The following is a 14,608-nucleotide window of genomic DNA, read 5'->3' as shown; positions in this document are numbered from 1 at the left end:
ATGTAAGTTTTCTAAGGTTCTTTTGGTACAAAATTATTAATTTTTACATTAACATAATTAAAAATCTTTAAACGTATAAAAAATTTTTTAGCAAGAACTTAATTTTAAATGTTCTTGCTAATTGACCAGTTTTACATATTCGGCACGACATATATATATATATATATATAGTATGTGTGTGTGTGTGTGTGTGTGTGTGTGTGTGTGTGTGTGTGTGTGTGTGTGGTAATTTTAAAATTTAGTAAATCTGAGTGAACTGAGGCTTCCCTCTCCCCCACGGCAGGTAACGCAGCATTTGAGACAGCAGACGCTATCTACGGAGTGACCAACGTGGTCCACATGATGGCCCGCACTCGGGCCAGACTCTCCTGGAACACACACTACGTGGGCGACCTCAGGTAACACGCCGAGTATATTGCAATTTATTCGACGTTAGTCACACAACCATGTCCTCTCGACCAGCGAACTGGCAATTCGCAGTATAGCAATTCTTGCCACCCACTGTTGTATTTATTGTCCAATTCAACCCACCAATGCTTCCCCAGCCAAGGTGACGTCACGTCTGTCTGCTTGACTTGGAGGCAGATTTTCTTGAACTGGTTGAAACCACTCGTTGCTTTGTCTCTCTTGGTTTTCTCGTTATTATACTGCTAACGGCAGGTATTAACCTCGTAAATATTTTGAATAAGTGGTGAAGGAATATATACGTAAAGCAATAACCCCTTTTTTGTGATGTTATGGTTTAGTTCACCGACAAGTTGAAGAATGAACACTTGTGCAACGTTTGCGAAACTTTACTGAGGAAACATTTTGCCAGTAAGTGGCCTCAGTCGAGTACAGAGAAAAACGGTGAAAGATGAGAACGAGGTAATCAGTCCCTCAGCCTAGAGTGGATGTGTTCAGTCCATCAGTCAAGATTGATGGACTGGATGTGTCCAGTCCAGCAATCTTGATTGATGGACTGGACACATCTACTCCAGGCTGAGGGACTGATTTCCTCATCTCACCATTCTTCTCTGTATTGGACTGAAGAAGCCACTGGCTGGCGAAACCTTTCCTCAAGATTCCAAAATATTGCACAGTGTCTCATTCTTCAAAACCCTGCTATTAGTTACCATTTTGTGCTTGGCACATGTTGATTAGACACTAGACCTGTTGTATATGCGTGCGTGTGCGCGTGTACCCTCCTAATTGTACTCGCCTAATTCTGGCTGCAGGGGTCGATTCATAGCTCCTGCCCCCACCCCTTCACTGTGTGTGTGTGTGTGTGTGTTTGCCTTGCCTTTTTAATTACCACATCGCTGACTTTGTTTACGTTCAAGTGTTAGCACTGAGTGCAGCAGTGAACTGACTTGCATAAAAAAATATTCCACTCTATGCGTTATCTTCCCCACGGTCAATACCAGACCAGTTCAGTACAAATTCCATTTTGTACGGTATTAACCATGTTTTCTGTTTTACGGTCTTGTGGATTAACATTAATAGCGCGACTTAAATCACCGATCTTTCATCGTTATTTAACAGAACTTTACTGTAAAGTCCTAGCACCATACTAACGCTGCAGCTGTGTTGGAAATGAAAAATTAAGAGACCTCTTTCTAGGTCTCTGAAGTCGGTCACAGACCAAGTGGAATAAATGGAGGTCCTCAATGTGGCTCAATATATCAGTTAGTTTAATGTTAGGCCATCAGAGTTTTTAAAACAAAATTGGATACATCGGCAGTGTGTTGCTAATCTTTGATAGTTGCACAATGGGAACAAAAGCTTTAACTATTATATTCCATTATGCAGGATGGCGTTCATGTAAATATGGGATGGCAAGAATAGGATGGGGGGGGGAGAACTGGAATAGGACAGAACAGTGAAACAAATTGTTCAGTGGCCGGACCACTTATTCAGTGGCTTTTATAGGAGTGTTTTGTGACCTGTAAGTCGGTGTTGTTTCTCCACCTCTCCACAAAATATATACATATACTATACATGGAAACTATCGCAGTGCGCTTGGCTGACTACCCGGTGACGTGTGGTCAAACCCCACTACTAGGTGCTAGGTGAAACCTACGGGCAAGTCTCCTGACACCTGGTGTCCGTGTTACCTAGCAGTAAATAAACACGTGGAAGTTAGTAGACTACTGTGTGTCGCATCTTAGGACCTCAGTAGAAATAAATTGACTGTATCGGATTATCCTGGGTTACTAATCCCTCAGGATTTATAAGCTACAGAGTAGTCTTTTATTGTTAGTGCTTGTAAGTATAATAATAATAACGAATCAATTTATCCATAAAGAGAGCTGGTAGTGTACGGTTGTGGTGACATTATTCTTTGAGGGTAGTCATTTTTTACATTCTTGTGGAAGCGCCAAACCCGTGAGGGTCATTGTGCCCGGGGAATGGGAGTCAGTCAAGTTTGATCCAAGGATATGGAGTTATACTTGATCCCCTCACAGATCTCTCCGTTTTCTACTCTGTTCCAGCTTTTATTTCTTCATTTTCTGGAATGGAAGAGCTGAATTATGTCCTAAATAATTAAAAAATTGTCGCTCCCTTGAAAACTTAGTTTAAAATGTTATAAAGGTTTGTTATGTCCTGGATGGATGCTGTGATACAAATATTAGAAGCGTCAGCAGAATGTTACCACTGTGATGTATATTATCTCGTGTCTGACAGAGACGAAGAGAATTCGGGAAAGCACTGTGAAGTGACGAATTGAGCTTTTCACTGTAAGGACTCTGGGAGTAGAAAAACTCTCTGAACTCATCAAAGGTATATATCAAAGGCCTGATTTTACTTTGACTATTAATCTTTGTATCTGATATGTTAGAAAACTGAAAATCAATCATCTCTCTGCCCAGTTCAGTTTGCACGAATGTTGTGTCCTTATACACTATTACATTTGTTGAAGTCTTTCACAGAGTCTGTATTATGTTGATCTGCCATTGCGTCCAAAGCTTTGTGATAGTGGTCTAGATTTAGTAGTTTCAAGAGATAGACACGTACTTTTATTAATATATATCCCACAGAACTTATCTCCAGGTCTTTCTGAAAAGAGCCGCTAGTGTAACCATTCAATTACATTGAGTGAGATAAGCCAGGATAAGAGACAGAAGCGTCATGCTCATAACCAGTGACAACTGGACGGTGTTTCAATCTCTCCTTGACCATTTATCCAACCGCGAAAATTAAAAAAGGGCAGTTAATGAACATTGTGCCATGCAGCAACTACAGTATCTCTGTGCCTGTCCGCAGAGCTGTCAACAATGCGCTCTTGGACACCTATCAGTTAAAGTCCCTGGACGGTCTGCTGGAAGCTGCGGTGGAGGACATGAGGCTGGAACGTCGGGACGGACGCATCTTCGTTCAGTTCGCCAAGACCTTCAAACAGATTAACGAGAGTAAAGGTAATGTTCAGATGTTAGACGCTAGCGTGATGCTTATTCTATCATATCATATCGTCCTATCATATCCTCTAGAGGTTCTGTCTCTTATTCTCTTGCTTCTTGGCTGGCCAAAACCCTCACTCCCTTTCTTGGTACTTTTTCTCCTGCCCACCTCCGTCACTCTCAAGACTTCATTGAATGGGTTCACTCTCTCCCAACCTGTAAGATGCTTAGTCTTGACGTTGAGTCCCTCTTCACCAATGTCTCTCTTGATGATGTCCTTGATTTCCTTAGAGAGAAGGCCCATGAATGGTTTCTACATCTCCCTATCCTACTGATGTTTTTCTTGATCTTATCCGCCTCTGTGTGGACTCTAATTCATTTTCCTTGCAAGGGAAATATTATTCTCAAACCTTCGGTGTCGCTATGGGCTCTCCTCTCTCTCCTGTCCTTGCTAATCTTTACATGGAATACTTCGAGACTGTTCTTCTTCTTACCCTCGATGTGCAACCTTCACTCTGGCTCCGCTATGTGGATGACATCTTTGCTCTGTGGCCTCATGACTCCAGTCTCTTCCAACCTTTTCTTGAAGCTCTTAATAATCTTGCCCCTTCCATTAAGTTTAAAGCTGAATGGGAATCTAATTCCTTGCTTCCTTTCCTTGATGTCCATGTCCACCGCTCAGATACAGGTTTTTCCTTTTCCGTTTACCGAAAACCTATGCCCAGTGGCATGTACATTCACTACTTTTCCTATCATGCTTCCCCTGTCAAGAAAAGTGTTCTTATCTCCCTATTTCTCCGTGCCCTCCGCATCTGTGATCCTCAGTTCCTTCCAGCAGAAATTTCCACTCTTCATAATTCGTTTTCCTGTCTTGGCTACCCTTCCCATTTCATAGACTCTGCCCTCGCACGTGCTAAACGTAATTTCTTCTCTCCCAAACTCTCTACTCCTGGGAACTCTTCTGTCCTCTGCCTTCCCTACATTTCCGGTCTTTCTAATCTCAACAATTCTCTCCGTCCCTTAGACATCAAGCTTACCTTCCGCCAGACTAACACTCTTCGCACTAATCTCGTTCATACCTCTCCTCCCTCTACAGATGTTCCTGGTGTCTACTCTATTTCTTGGTTCTCCTGTCCTCTTCAATACTTCGGAGAAACTGGTCGATCTCTTTCTGACAGACTTAGGGAGCACAAAAATAGTGTTAGGCTTGCCGACACTAACAATGCTCTTTTCTGTCACGTCAGAGATCATAGCCATCCTATTGACTGGTCTTCTGCTAAAACTGTCTTCTCTACTTCCAACTCGAACAGTCGCCGTCTAGTTGAATCCTCTCTAATACACAACTTTCCTTGTATGAATCTTAGCCCTGGCTTCGTCTCTGTAGATGCCTTCCTCTCCCACTACATTGTAAAATGCTCCAAACTTCAGAACACCCGAGACTTAACCTGACTCCTCATTTTTTCTTTCTTTTTCTTCTCCCTCTTCCCCTTTCCTCTTTCCTTTTTCTCCTCTGGGTTGTCTTTCTCTCTTCTGTCTCGTGTTTCTGTTCCTTCATTTATTTCACCACTTCCCCTTTCACGCACCTCTCTGCGTTTGCTCTCCCTCTGTGGGCACCTAGCTCCCTTGCAGTGCTCCCCTTCCTTTGTATTTGACTGGCTCATCCTCCTTATTCCCTACTTCTACCACTACCACTACTACTACCTCTTCTACTACTACTACTACTACTACTACTACTGATGAAATTAAGACACATGTGCAGCGTCTGGGTGTCTTTGTTGTGGACGTTTCGCCATCCAGTGGCTGGCTGGATGGCGAAACGTCTACGATAGGGCTGCCCAGGTGTTGCACATGTCTTAATTTCATCTTGTCGGTATTGTATACCATTCTTATACTACTACTACTACTACCGCCACCTCTTCCTGCCTATATATAGCCGTCCTGCTCCACTTCTGGTTAGTGTGACTTTGTAAATGGTCCGAGTCGGACCGAAACGTCGTCGTAAGCTTCTCTTTTATGTGCGGGTTATTTGTGTATATTTTTTGCATGTTAGACATTAGTGTGATGGTTGTTCCAACGATATTGTAGATGATAGAGAGTTGTTATGATTGTTTCAAAGATATAACGTAGGGTTTTGAAAGACTGGTGTGGCTAAAACGTGAAAATGCCAGACGAGGCGCAGTTCTGAGGCCAGAACTTCTCACTTGCTCCTCTTTGCTAACATGAAACAGAATGATGTATATTGGGATGATGTGGAATGAGAAATTCGATGAATTATGAGACGGAGGAAAGAAGGTTAATCCTCAACAAGGTTTGATCGTAAAGGAAACTTTAGAATTGTTACATTCAAACGGAAATTTTAAACCAGTTAGGCGGTTTAGAGCTAAGTTTTAATAATAAACCAGTTAGAGCTTATACAGCGCCAGATAAATGGGGAAAAGGGGGAGGGGGTAAATCTGGTTTTGATTAAAGGGGAAATGAGCATCAGTTCTTTGGATCAAGAGCCCTTAACCAGCATTAAGGCTAAGAAGTATTTTATAAACAAGAGATTAGATAATTTGATTCTCTCTTGGTCTAAAGTTTGTCATTCGTCACCCTTCGAGGGAAGTTTCTTAATGCTGGTGAGGGGCTCTTGATCCAAGAAACTGAACCTTACCTCCTTTTCCTTGGATCGAGCAAGATTCTCTCCATTTATAACAAAAAAAGGCACAATACCAGATGGTGTATGACCTCTACGGGTTTTGCGCGCACTCTCCATGAAAATGAATATACAGTGGAACCTCGGTGTTCGAACGTACTGGACCTCTAACAAACCTGAGTCCGAACAATGTTCAGAACAAAAATGATCTGGTCTTTGAACGTTTTTCTGAAGTCTGAACAAACTTAAAAAAAATAGAGGAAAAACCTGTTTCAAAAGTATTTTGAAGTGACCTCATACACTGACCCGACTCTGAGAGACTTTTTGGAGAGTCAGCTCAACTTCCTCCAGTGTATGAGGCTGATAATTAAAGCCTGGAAAATACTGTCTTGGACATCGAACTTTTCGCAGTTCGAACACCACCTAGGAACCAATTAAGTTCAAACACCTGGATTCCACTGTAATTTAAGTTTTGCTAATGTCATTTCAAAAAGCTCATTGCTAGTAATCTCTCAAGTTACTTGTTAAAGCAACTGCTCAATAAGAAATTTCTCGCCTAGCTGGTAGGTTATCTTAAGTTATATACACTGATGGATGTAAACAGGAGTCTTCTGGCAGGGTTACATCTGCTCTTGTTGCCACCTCCCTAGTTAAGAATGCTAATAAATCTGTTGAGTTAGGCATAAGAATTAACAACTGGGCGTCTACACTGTAGACTGACTAACTTACGACAGACACTAAGCTCGACTCTTCCATTATTGTGTGATAACTGGTTTAGGAAACCGACAAAGTGAACATTGAGACACTTATGCAACCTATGGATATCTTTATTAAGGAAACGTTTCGCCACGCAGTGGCTTCATCAGTCCATTACAAAGTAGAAAGGGGGTAAGGAGAGGAGGAGTTTGAGGTATTCAGTCCCTCAGCCTGGAATAGATATGTTAAGTCCATCACTCTTGTAGAAAGTACAGCATATGACCTGAGAAGCGGCTTATATACTGTAGTCAGGCGAGTCGAAACAGGAGGCGGCGGGATCACAGTGGAACCATCCACTAGTTTAAGTAGATCGTTATTGATTCTATGTCATCGACTCGTATAATGACTCCAACAACATGCTCACTGGATATTCAAAAATCCGGGAAAAAGGAATTAATGTACAATTGCTATGGATCTCGTCACACATTGGATTACTCCTTTATGATAAAGTTGTTATGTTAGCCAAGAAGAGTACCCTGAAGGAGAATGTAAAACATAACTTTGGTATCTCTGTGTCTAGCATTAGGAGTAATATTAGGAGAGACTTAAATAATGAAAATGAATTTTATAGGAATGCGGTTAGAAATCTGAGTGGATCTATAACCCATTATGATAACATGGACGTAGATAAGTATATGTTTATGGAGCAACGTGCAATATGAACAGACTGACAGATGTTGTAGTGGCCAGGCTTAGGCTTGGTTACAAGTACTTCCGGCAGTTTGGGAGACACACAGATGATGATCAAACTAAATGTAAATTATATGGTCAGGCATATGGTCACTGTCTTGAACACTATGTGCTTAATTGTCCACTTATTGAGGAATATAGGGATAGACAGTACAATAACCTATGTGACATGTCAAGATATTAATGAAAATAAGATACCAGATATACTAAGCAAATTTCCTAGATTTGCTTGTAACAGATAAGTGAACTATAGATATGTAGATATAAATCCAAATGTACACCTGTTAACCCTTTCGGGTCCTGGTTCGTAGGCCTTTTGTGTATCCATATGCTCTTGCGCTACCGTCCCCAGGACGGATATGGTGTACACAATAAACTAGCCACTTCGGCGGCAAAATCTAATCTGTTCACTTCTCAGTTCGTTTCTTTTTGTCCTGGACTCTTGTGTGTTTCTTCCCACTACTCTACCTGCCATCAGTGTTCATGTGGTTCATCATAACGCACAAGCAGCAGTTGTAAACTTTATTAAGCCATCATTTCGCCCTCGCAGCTTTATAGAGTTGTTTTGATAAAGTTTACAGTTCCTACTTGTGTGTTTTTATCAAGTAGAACATGTCAGTCTTTTTAAAATATTGTAATATCACACTGTTGTGTGTTTGACAGAGAGTGGAGAACACTTGATGAGTGAGAACGACTTCGATAACTTCTCACTACGAGAAGGCTACGACGTTGTTATCCGCTGTCTCGGCTTCAAGTTCGACTTCTCCATATTTCACAAGTAGGTGATACAGTAGACATGTGCAACATCTGAGTATCTTTATTAGCAGAGGGTTTCCCCAACAGTGGCTTTATCAATATTATACAAGAGTGGAGATAAATAGGTATAAAATACCGACTCGATGGAAAATTAGACACAAATGCTTTATTGACGTTTCGCCCACACAGTGGGCTTTATCAAGTCACAAGCAGATCGACCTGAGCAAAGAGTACATGAGTGTATATAGTCAGGTAGAGAATGTTGGGGAGATTGTATTTGATACGGACCTGCACGGGATGGCCAAGTAGGTTTGTTATGTAGGATAACGATGAAGAAGTTTCCTGTCAAGGGGTTCAGCTGAACCCCGTGATCATAAGTGTCACACCCGCTTCAGTTTTCCATTTTCCACAGCTCTACTATGCCCAGGCGCTCTATGAAGAAGTCCAAGTACCCGGGTATCAAACACACGTACGAAGCCCAGAATGTACCGGGGCTCTACTTCGCCGGCACCGTAACTCACTCTCTCGACTACCGCAAGTCAGCGGGAGGCTTCATCCATGGCTTCCGCTATACAGGTGAGGTGGGGAGGCTTCATCCATGGAGGATGTGTCAACAGGATGACTGGTCAGTCCAGACGGATGATAGTGGATTGAGGATGGAGCCTAGACCACTTCTTGTTGTAAATGACTTGCACGGGTTTAGCGCTTATAGAAATACAATCTTAAATAAGCACACGACTTCTGCTACATGAGGTTGAAAGTGAAGATGACTGATGCTGTGAAGATGCACAAGGTTAACAGTGGTGGTAACTGATATTATGAGGTACACTTTATAAATATCACAGAACCACTTGTTAATATTTCCTGAACATTTTTTTTATACTGGTATAGGAGAGCCCCTCTGGCGTCCTGCTGCGCCTCAACTATATATAAAAGTTATATACGCTTCTTTTTTATTATAATAATAAAAGTTATATCGTTGTGGTATTCCCTGAAAATAAGATACCAGACATATTAATCAATTTTCACGTTTGCTTGTAACAGATAAGTGATCTATACATATAAATCCAGATGTACTCCTGTAAACCCTTTGGGGGCCTAGTTCCTAGGCCTTTTGTGTACCTGTATTCTCGTGCGCTACCCTCCACATCAGAGTATGGTGTGCAGAATACACTAGCCGCCTCGGCAGTGGAATCTAATCTAATCCATCCTCCAGGTATCTGATTCATCCCACATGTTGGTCTTTACGTACATTCTGTGGTGGTTTGTCAGCAGACTTGGAAACATTTCTCCTGGCGTTTGTTTTGGTCATGGGGTACGTTTCCGTGTTCTAATATAATTTTTATGTTTGTGTTTCCCAGTAAGCAGCGCCAAGTTTCATATCAAAGTTCCATTGTACTTTATCCCACTGAGTATCTTGTCTTCTGCAGTGAGTTTCCCCATTAAGGGTATCATGTCTTCGACAGTACGCGCCCTCCACCGACTACTGGAGTGGCGACACGAGGGTCAGCGATGGCCAGTGACTTCATATGCTACTCGCGACCTGCTCAACGTGCTGGTGCGTCGCATGAACGAGGCCTCAGCACCCTACCAGATGTCTGCCTACTTAGCTGACATTGTTGTCTTCAGAGAGTAAGCTGGCACTTTATATTGTGCTCATATTGATTTGTCTTCATATACTAAAAGATTATAAATATAAACAGGTTACATGCTTTGTATATACGCTTCACCTCGTACAATTTTTGGTTTGCTGAAGGACTTATTGCGTGACCTAAATATAAAATACTTTTATTAAACTTTTTTATTGCTTGTGGCACAATTGTGATGCTGAATTAACTAAAGGATGGCTGTTATTTTTAAACTTAACTTTTCGTTAACTTTTCTCAGTGATGGAGAGACTTTCGAACTATTGCAAGAATTTCCTGTGCGCCTGCTGGCTCGCCTGGAGGAGATGACTGGGCGGGAGGCAGAAGAGGTGATCGTACATCTCATGGACTACGGTCCGGATTTCTCTGGCCCAGATAAGGACACGTTTAGAGAAGACAGAGCCGTAGGTGATCCAATGGAAGCCCACCGCTCTAACTTCTTACATCCGATCTTTTACTACTATAAGAAGCTTCCAATAGGTACTAACTTAAAACATGTGTTATAATTTCCTCTCTGGCTGACAGTAGAAACACACTTGTAGCAAGAACCTTTTATTTAAGCAACGGTGTATCCACAGGAGGTTTTATAACTACAAGGAAAACAAAAAGCAAAGGGGAGGGGCGGGTCAAGAAATGCCAAATGAAGTTCCTGGTCCAGATCTGGAGGTGCGGTAACGCCCGGTAGTTTGGACCTGCGTGCCAGGTGGCGGTAATCTGCGTTTTCTATCTGTATCTAAGATGTAATTGGTTGGTTTTGATAAAATATACATCAGTCTGTTTTGCTCAATGGTGTCAGCGAGGTGAATAGTTGGAGCCTCAGGGAACCTACGCTTCAACTTGCGTAAATGATATGTGCCTGATTCTAGTTTCTATGTGGTAAATCACACATGCATTGCATGTGTCATCGACTGCACGTATACTTACGTTCAAGTATTTGGTGTCCAAATATGGATATTTTGCTTAAATAAAAATCATCGTATTCACCTCCTGCAATGATGTAGATTCCAGCTGTACCTGTGTTCATTTTAAGTTGAGGCAATATGATTAATTCTTAATTTTTCAATGGTTTTAGCAGGGAGTACTGCAGTACTCAGGATTTACTAACTGGAGAAGACCGGTGGTAGTTGATGCTCTGGATCTGTTTAGTGTTGAGAGTATGTTTAGATTTTTTTATTTTATAAGAATGAATGTCGAAAGGAATTCACTGCTGCATTTTCTAAAGGCACGTAGTTAAGAGTGTACAATTGCTCGTCTTTGTTCCAGGACAGAGGTGTGAATAACGTTTTTCTGTGCACTGTTGTAGCAGTGTTCTTTGTAAGCGGTCGTGTTTACTCTTCCAAAAAAACACCAACATCAGAGTCACTACTGCAGACAAAGGAGCTATTATTCTTAACAGCAGCAGTTACCAACCCATGAGGCTAAACTTAGTGAACGACCCAAACTCTTATAAAACCATCACTCAAACACCAAGCAAGATCACAAAGCTTTCTTCACTAAAACCACGAATAAAGAAACTGATCTTTTACCCACTAACCCTAGACTCGCACACATTTATGCACTTCCAAAAAAACAAACGCATTACGTTAGAGAGCACTCCCCATAAAATAGCAGGTTTTCTAGCTAAACCCTTGTCTAAGATGATTGGTACTATTAGTCCTTCACATCTTAAACATTCAGGCAATCTCTCTAGGTTGATCAACGTCACTAGCAAATGCAAGAAACTCGCCAGTTACTGTTCGTTCACACTGGTTCCTATCAACCAAGTTATCTCCTTTCTCCAGAAATCACCTACACATATCTCGGCATTCCTCTCCCAAAAATGATGGATGTCATAAACAGTATTTAATTGTACATTATCTTCAATTTATTTTCTTTAGAGAATGTTCTGCATAGACAGAAATACAGCATGGTAATAGGTTACCCCATTAAGTGAGGTTATACCTAACTTCTACTTAAAACATCTAGACCTATTTATGAACATCCCCCGTCATAGTATATGGTCGAGATAAGCCGAAGACATCCTAGTCAATGTACCAAATTTATTTTACATTAACTTCAAGGATCAATCAGCAGAATTGAGTCAGTTGAACCTCGAAGAAGAGAATTACGACTCTGCCCTTCTTGGCGCTCTTCTCAGAGACACTCATCCTTAACTTCATTGTTTACAAAAACCCTACCAACATGACTTGCTTCACTACTGTTCACACCACGACCATATAATACATGGAGTAATTATAGACTTTTTCCCACATTCCCTTAGGATTTGCACCAGTGAATTCCTTCAAGACAAACTTCATATAAAAAAATCCTTTCTGTGGCTTGAAATTTCCTCGATATATCATCCATTCCTGTATAAATAAAGCTCTAAACAGTTTCCAATCCTAAAAAGAAGCTACCACTGATTGTCAGCGGATCTTTCCTGCTGTATCCATGACATCGTTGTTCACCCTCTTCTCCAGGAAGCCGACACGAGTATTTCAGTACCAAAACCATTAAAGAATTCACCCTAAAAAACACAGGCACAGCTGGAATCTAAATCACCTCGGTTGTTTTTATGTAGGTGAGACAGACCGCCTTGGTTAGTATGCGTACAGAGTTGATGACACATGCAACGTATGCGTGATTTACTGTTTGTTAGGTAAAAGGACACAGGTCTAACTAATGTGACATTTTATTGTGGCAACGTTTGGCTCACCAGGAGCTTTATCAAGCCATTACAAACAATACATGGACACAGAGGATATATATAGGCTTAGAGTGAGGTGTAATACTAGTGGTATTAGTCGTAATGTTAGCTGTAGTAGTAGTAATTCTACCAACATCAATATAATGATTTACCGTAACAAATTACATCACTAATTGGAATCAGGCACATCTAATTGACCAAACAGTCCCAGGGGAGGCTATTAATACTCACCTCGCCAACACCATAGACCAATATAGAGCGATGTGTATTTTATTAAAACCAATTGCAAACATAATTTTGGAACAAGAAAGAAAATATAAAATATCGTAAGCTGACCTCAGCTCCAAACCTCACCTGACATTTCCTGACACCAGATTCGGACTTCACCTTCGCTTGGCGTAACTTGACGCCACCATGATTTATATATTGCTAGTATTTGTGTGCCTTGTATATTATAAATCCCTCTCTGGGTGAAATGTATAAATAAAAAGTTTTGCTGGCTTTCAGTCAATTTTCTACATACTCCCTCTCTCGACTCAATTTAAAAAATAGAAATGAAATTGAGCATATTTTGAATACAATGGCTCGAGACGAAACGAAATCATCCAGTTTAGTTTTAATTTTCTAGTTTACGGGTTGGTTGTGAATTGTTTTAACAAAGATAATGTACAATGCTACTGTAATTTCCTTATTTTATGTGCAGTTTTGCTGGTTTTTCACTTCATGCACGACACTAGTGTAAGAATTTCCTGTGAATGCACTTGTAATTAATAGGATCATGTCAGTGTAAGAATTTCCTGTGAATGCATTTGTAATTAATAGGATCATGTCAAAGACTGAGGAACTTTTTTCATGAAAGTACGTTTGACTAGCATTATGAAGCTGGTCTCCGTCGCTTTTTTTTATAGTTATGTATATGTTTTTACCGACAAGTATTATGAAGTTGAGCAATAATGGTTCTTTTGTGATATTTACACTCAGAGACCGAGATGCTGATGAACTGGGGCAAAATGCCTTTGCCTCGTCCCACTCGTGTCCACCACGTGTTAGAAGATTTTCTGACTGATTGGACGGCTCAACAAAGTCACATTCTTCCCTTAAGGCGTTTCTTAGAATTTGTTACCAGGAGAGATCTGCGTCATCACCACGCCCACTCCTGCCTGACGTACGCCCTCACCAACGGCCACCCACCTCCTCTGTGTTCTCTCGGCAGTTCCCATAACGTCTGGAGTATCCACACACTCGCTTCCCCACAGACACAAACATCTGGAGAAACTGAGTACGTTTCACCAACAATAAACTTGACTTCGTCAGCAGTGCCATCGTCATTACGGCCTTCTGCAGCCACATTGGCTTCTGCTACCTCATGAAGAGTCTGCCACAGCTGCTTGGGTGGACCAAGCTTGCATTCCTTCGTATCAGATTCAACGGAAATTCATAAATGTGGTGAATTTCAGGGCAACTATACCTATTGTAAATAAATTCAATGAGTTTGTGATTTTATATTCCTGAGCACATTTAAATACACTAGTATAATAAACACTGACCAGTGGGAAAAACTAACCCACGTGGAGACAACAAGAGATGAATTATGTAAGTTTTACAGTATAGCGAGTCCCTCTTCGACTGAACCTCTTCAAGGGGGGCTCCTTGGCGTGGTGAAGAGGCTCTTGGTCTGAGGAATTAGCCCTGTCGGTCTTCTTCCTCAGACCGAACCTAATTACCCCCCATTCTCCCCTCCCCTATCCCATCCTCCCCATCCTCCCCTTTTTCCATTCCTCCTCCTCCTCCTCACCCCTCCCTTTTGCCCTTCCTCTTTTTAGCCTTCGTGATTTCTCCCACAGGCGCGCTAGTTCCTAGGTAGGGGAAAGGACACCGGGGTCCATCCCATTCCGTTGAGGTTTCTTGGCGGTGGCGTAGTTTGCCGTGGAATCTGGATTGCCTAGGGATGTCCCGATCCCTCTCCGGTATCCCGGAGTAGCTTTGGGTGTCTTTTGGGCGACGGGTGTATCTCTGGAAGCCACCTTTCGGATTCCGGGGGTGGTGGCTGAAGGAGGTA

General features: G+C 41.6%; 1 protein-coding gene across 2 annotated transcripts in view; it reads left to right on the top strand.

Moving 5' to 3' along the window:
* The window catches only part of LOC128701662 (FAD-dependent oxidoreductase domain-containing protein 2-like), a 144,171-nt gene extending 130,127 nt beyond the window's left edge, over positions 1-14,044 (top strand). For both annotated transcript variants that reach the window (XM_070101719.1, XM_070101718.1), the window contains exons 6-12: positions 284-398; positions 3,247-3,398; positions 8,125-8,239; positions 8,630-8,793; positions 9,684-9,849; positions 10,105-10,343; positions 13,531-14,044. In XM_070101719.1, the coding sequence (XP_069957820.1) occupies positions 284-398; positions 3,247-3,398; positions 8,125-8,239; positions 8,630-8,793; positions 9,684-9,849; positions 10,105-10,343; positions 13,531-13,919 (1,340 nt within the window). In that variant the 3' untranslated portion in view covers positions 13,920-14,044. The remainder of the gene's footprint in view (positions 1-283; positions 399-3,246; positions 3,399-8,124; positions 8,240-8,629; positions 8,794-9,683; positions 9,850-10,104; positions 10,344-13,530) is intronic.
* The last annotated feature ends 564 nt before the right edge of the window (positions 14,045-14,608 follow it).

Source organism: Cherax quadricarinatus, chromosome 78, assembly GCF_038502225.1.
Source record: "Cherax quadricarinatus isolate ZL_2023a chromosome 78, ASM3850222v1, whole genome shotgun sequence".
In the NCBI taxonomy this organism is placed as follows: domain Eukaryota; kingdom Metazoa; phylum Arthropoda; class Malacostraca; order Decapoda; family Parastacidae; genus Cherax; species Cherax quadricarinatus.
The sequence above is the reverse complement of the archived record's forward strand: the minus strand, read 5'-3'. Positions and strand labels throughout refer to the sequence as shown.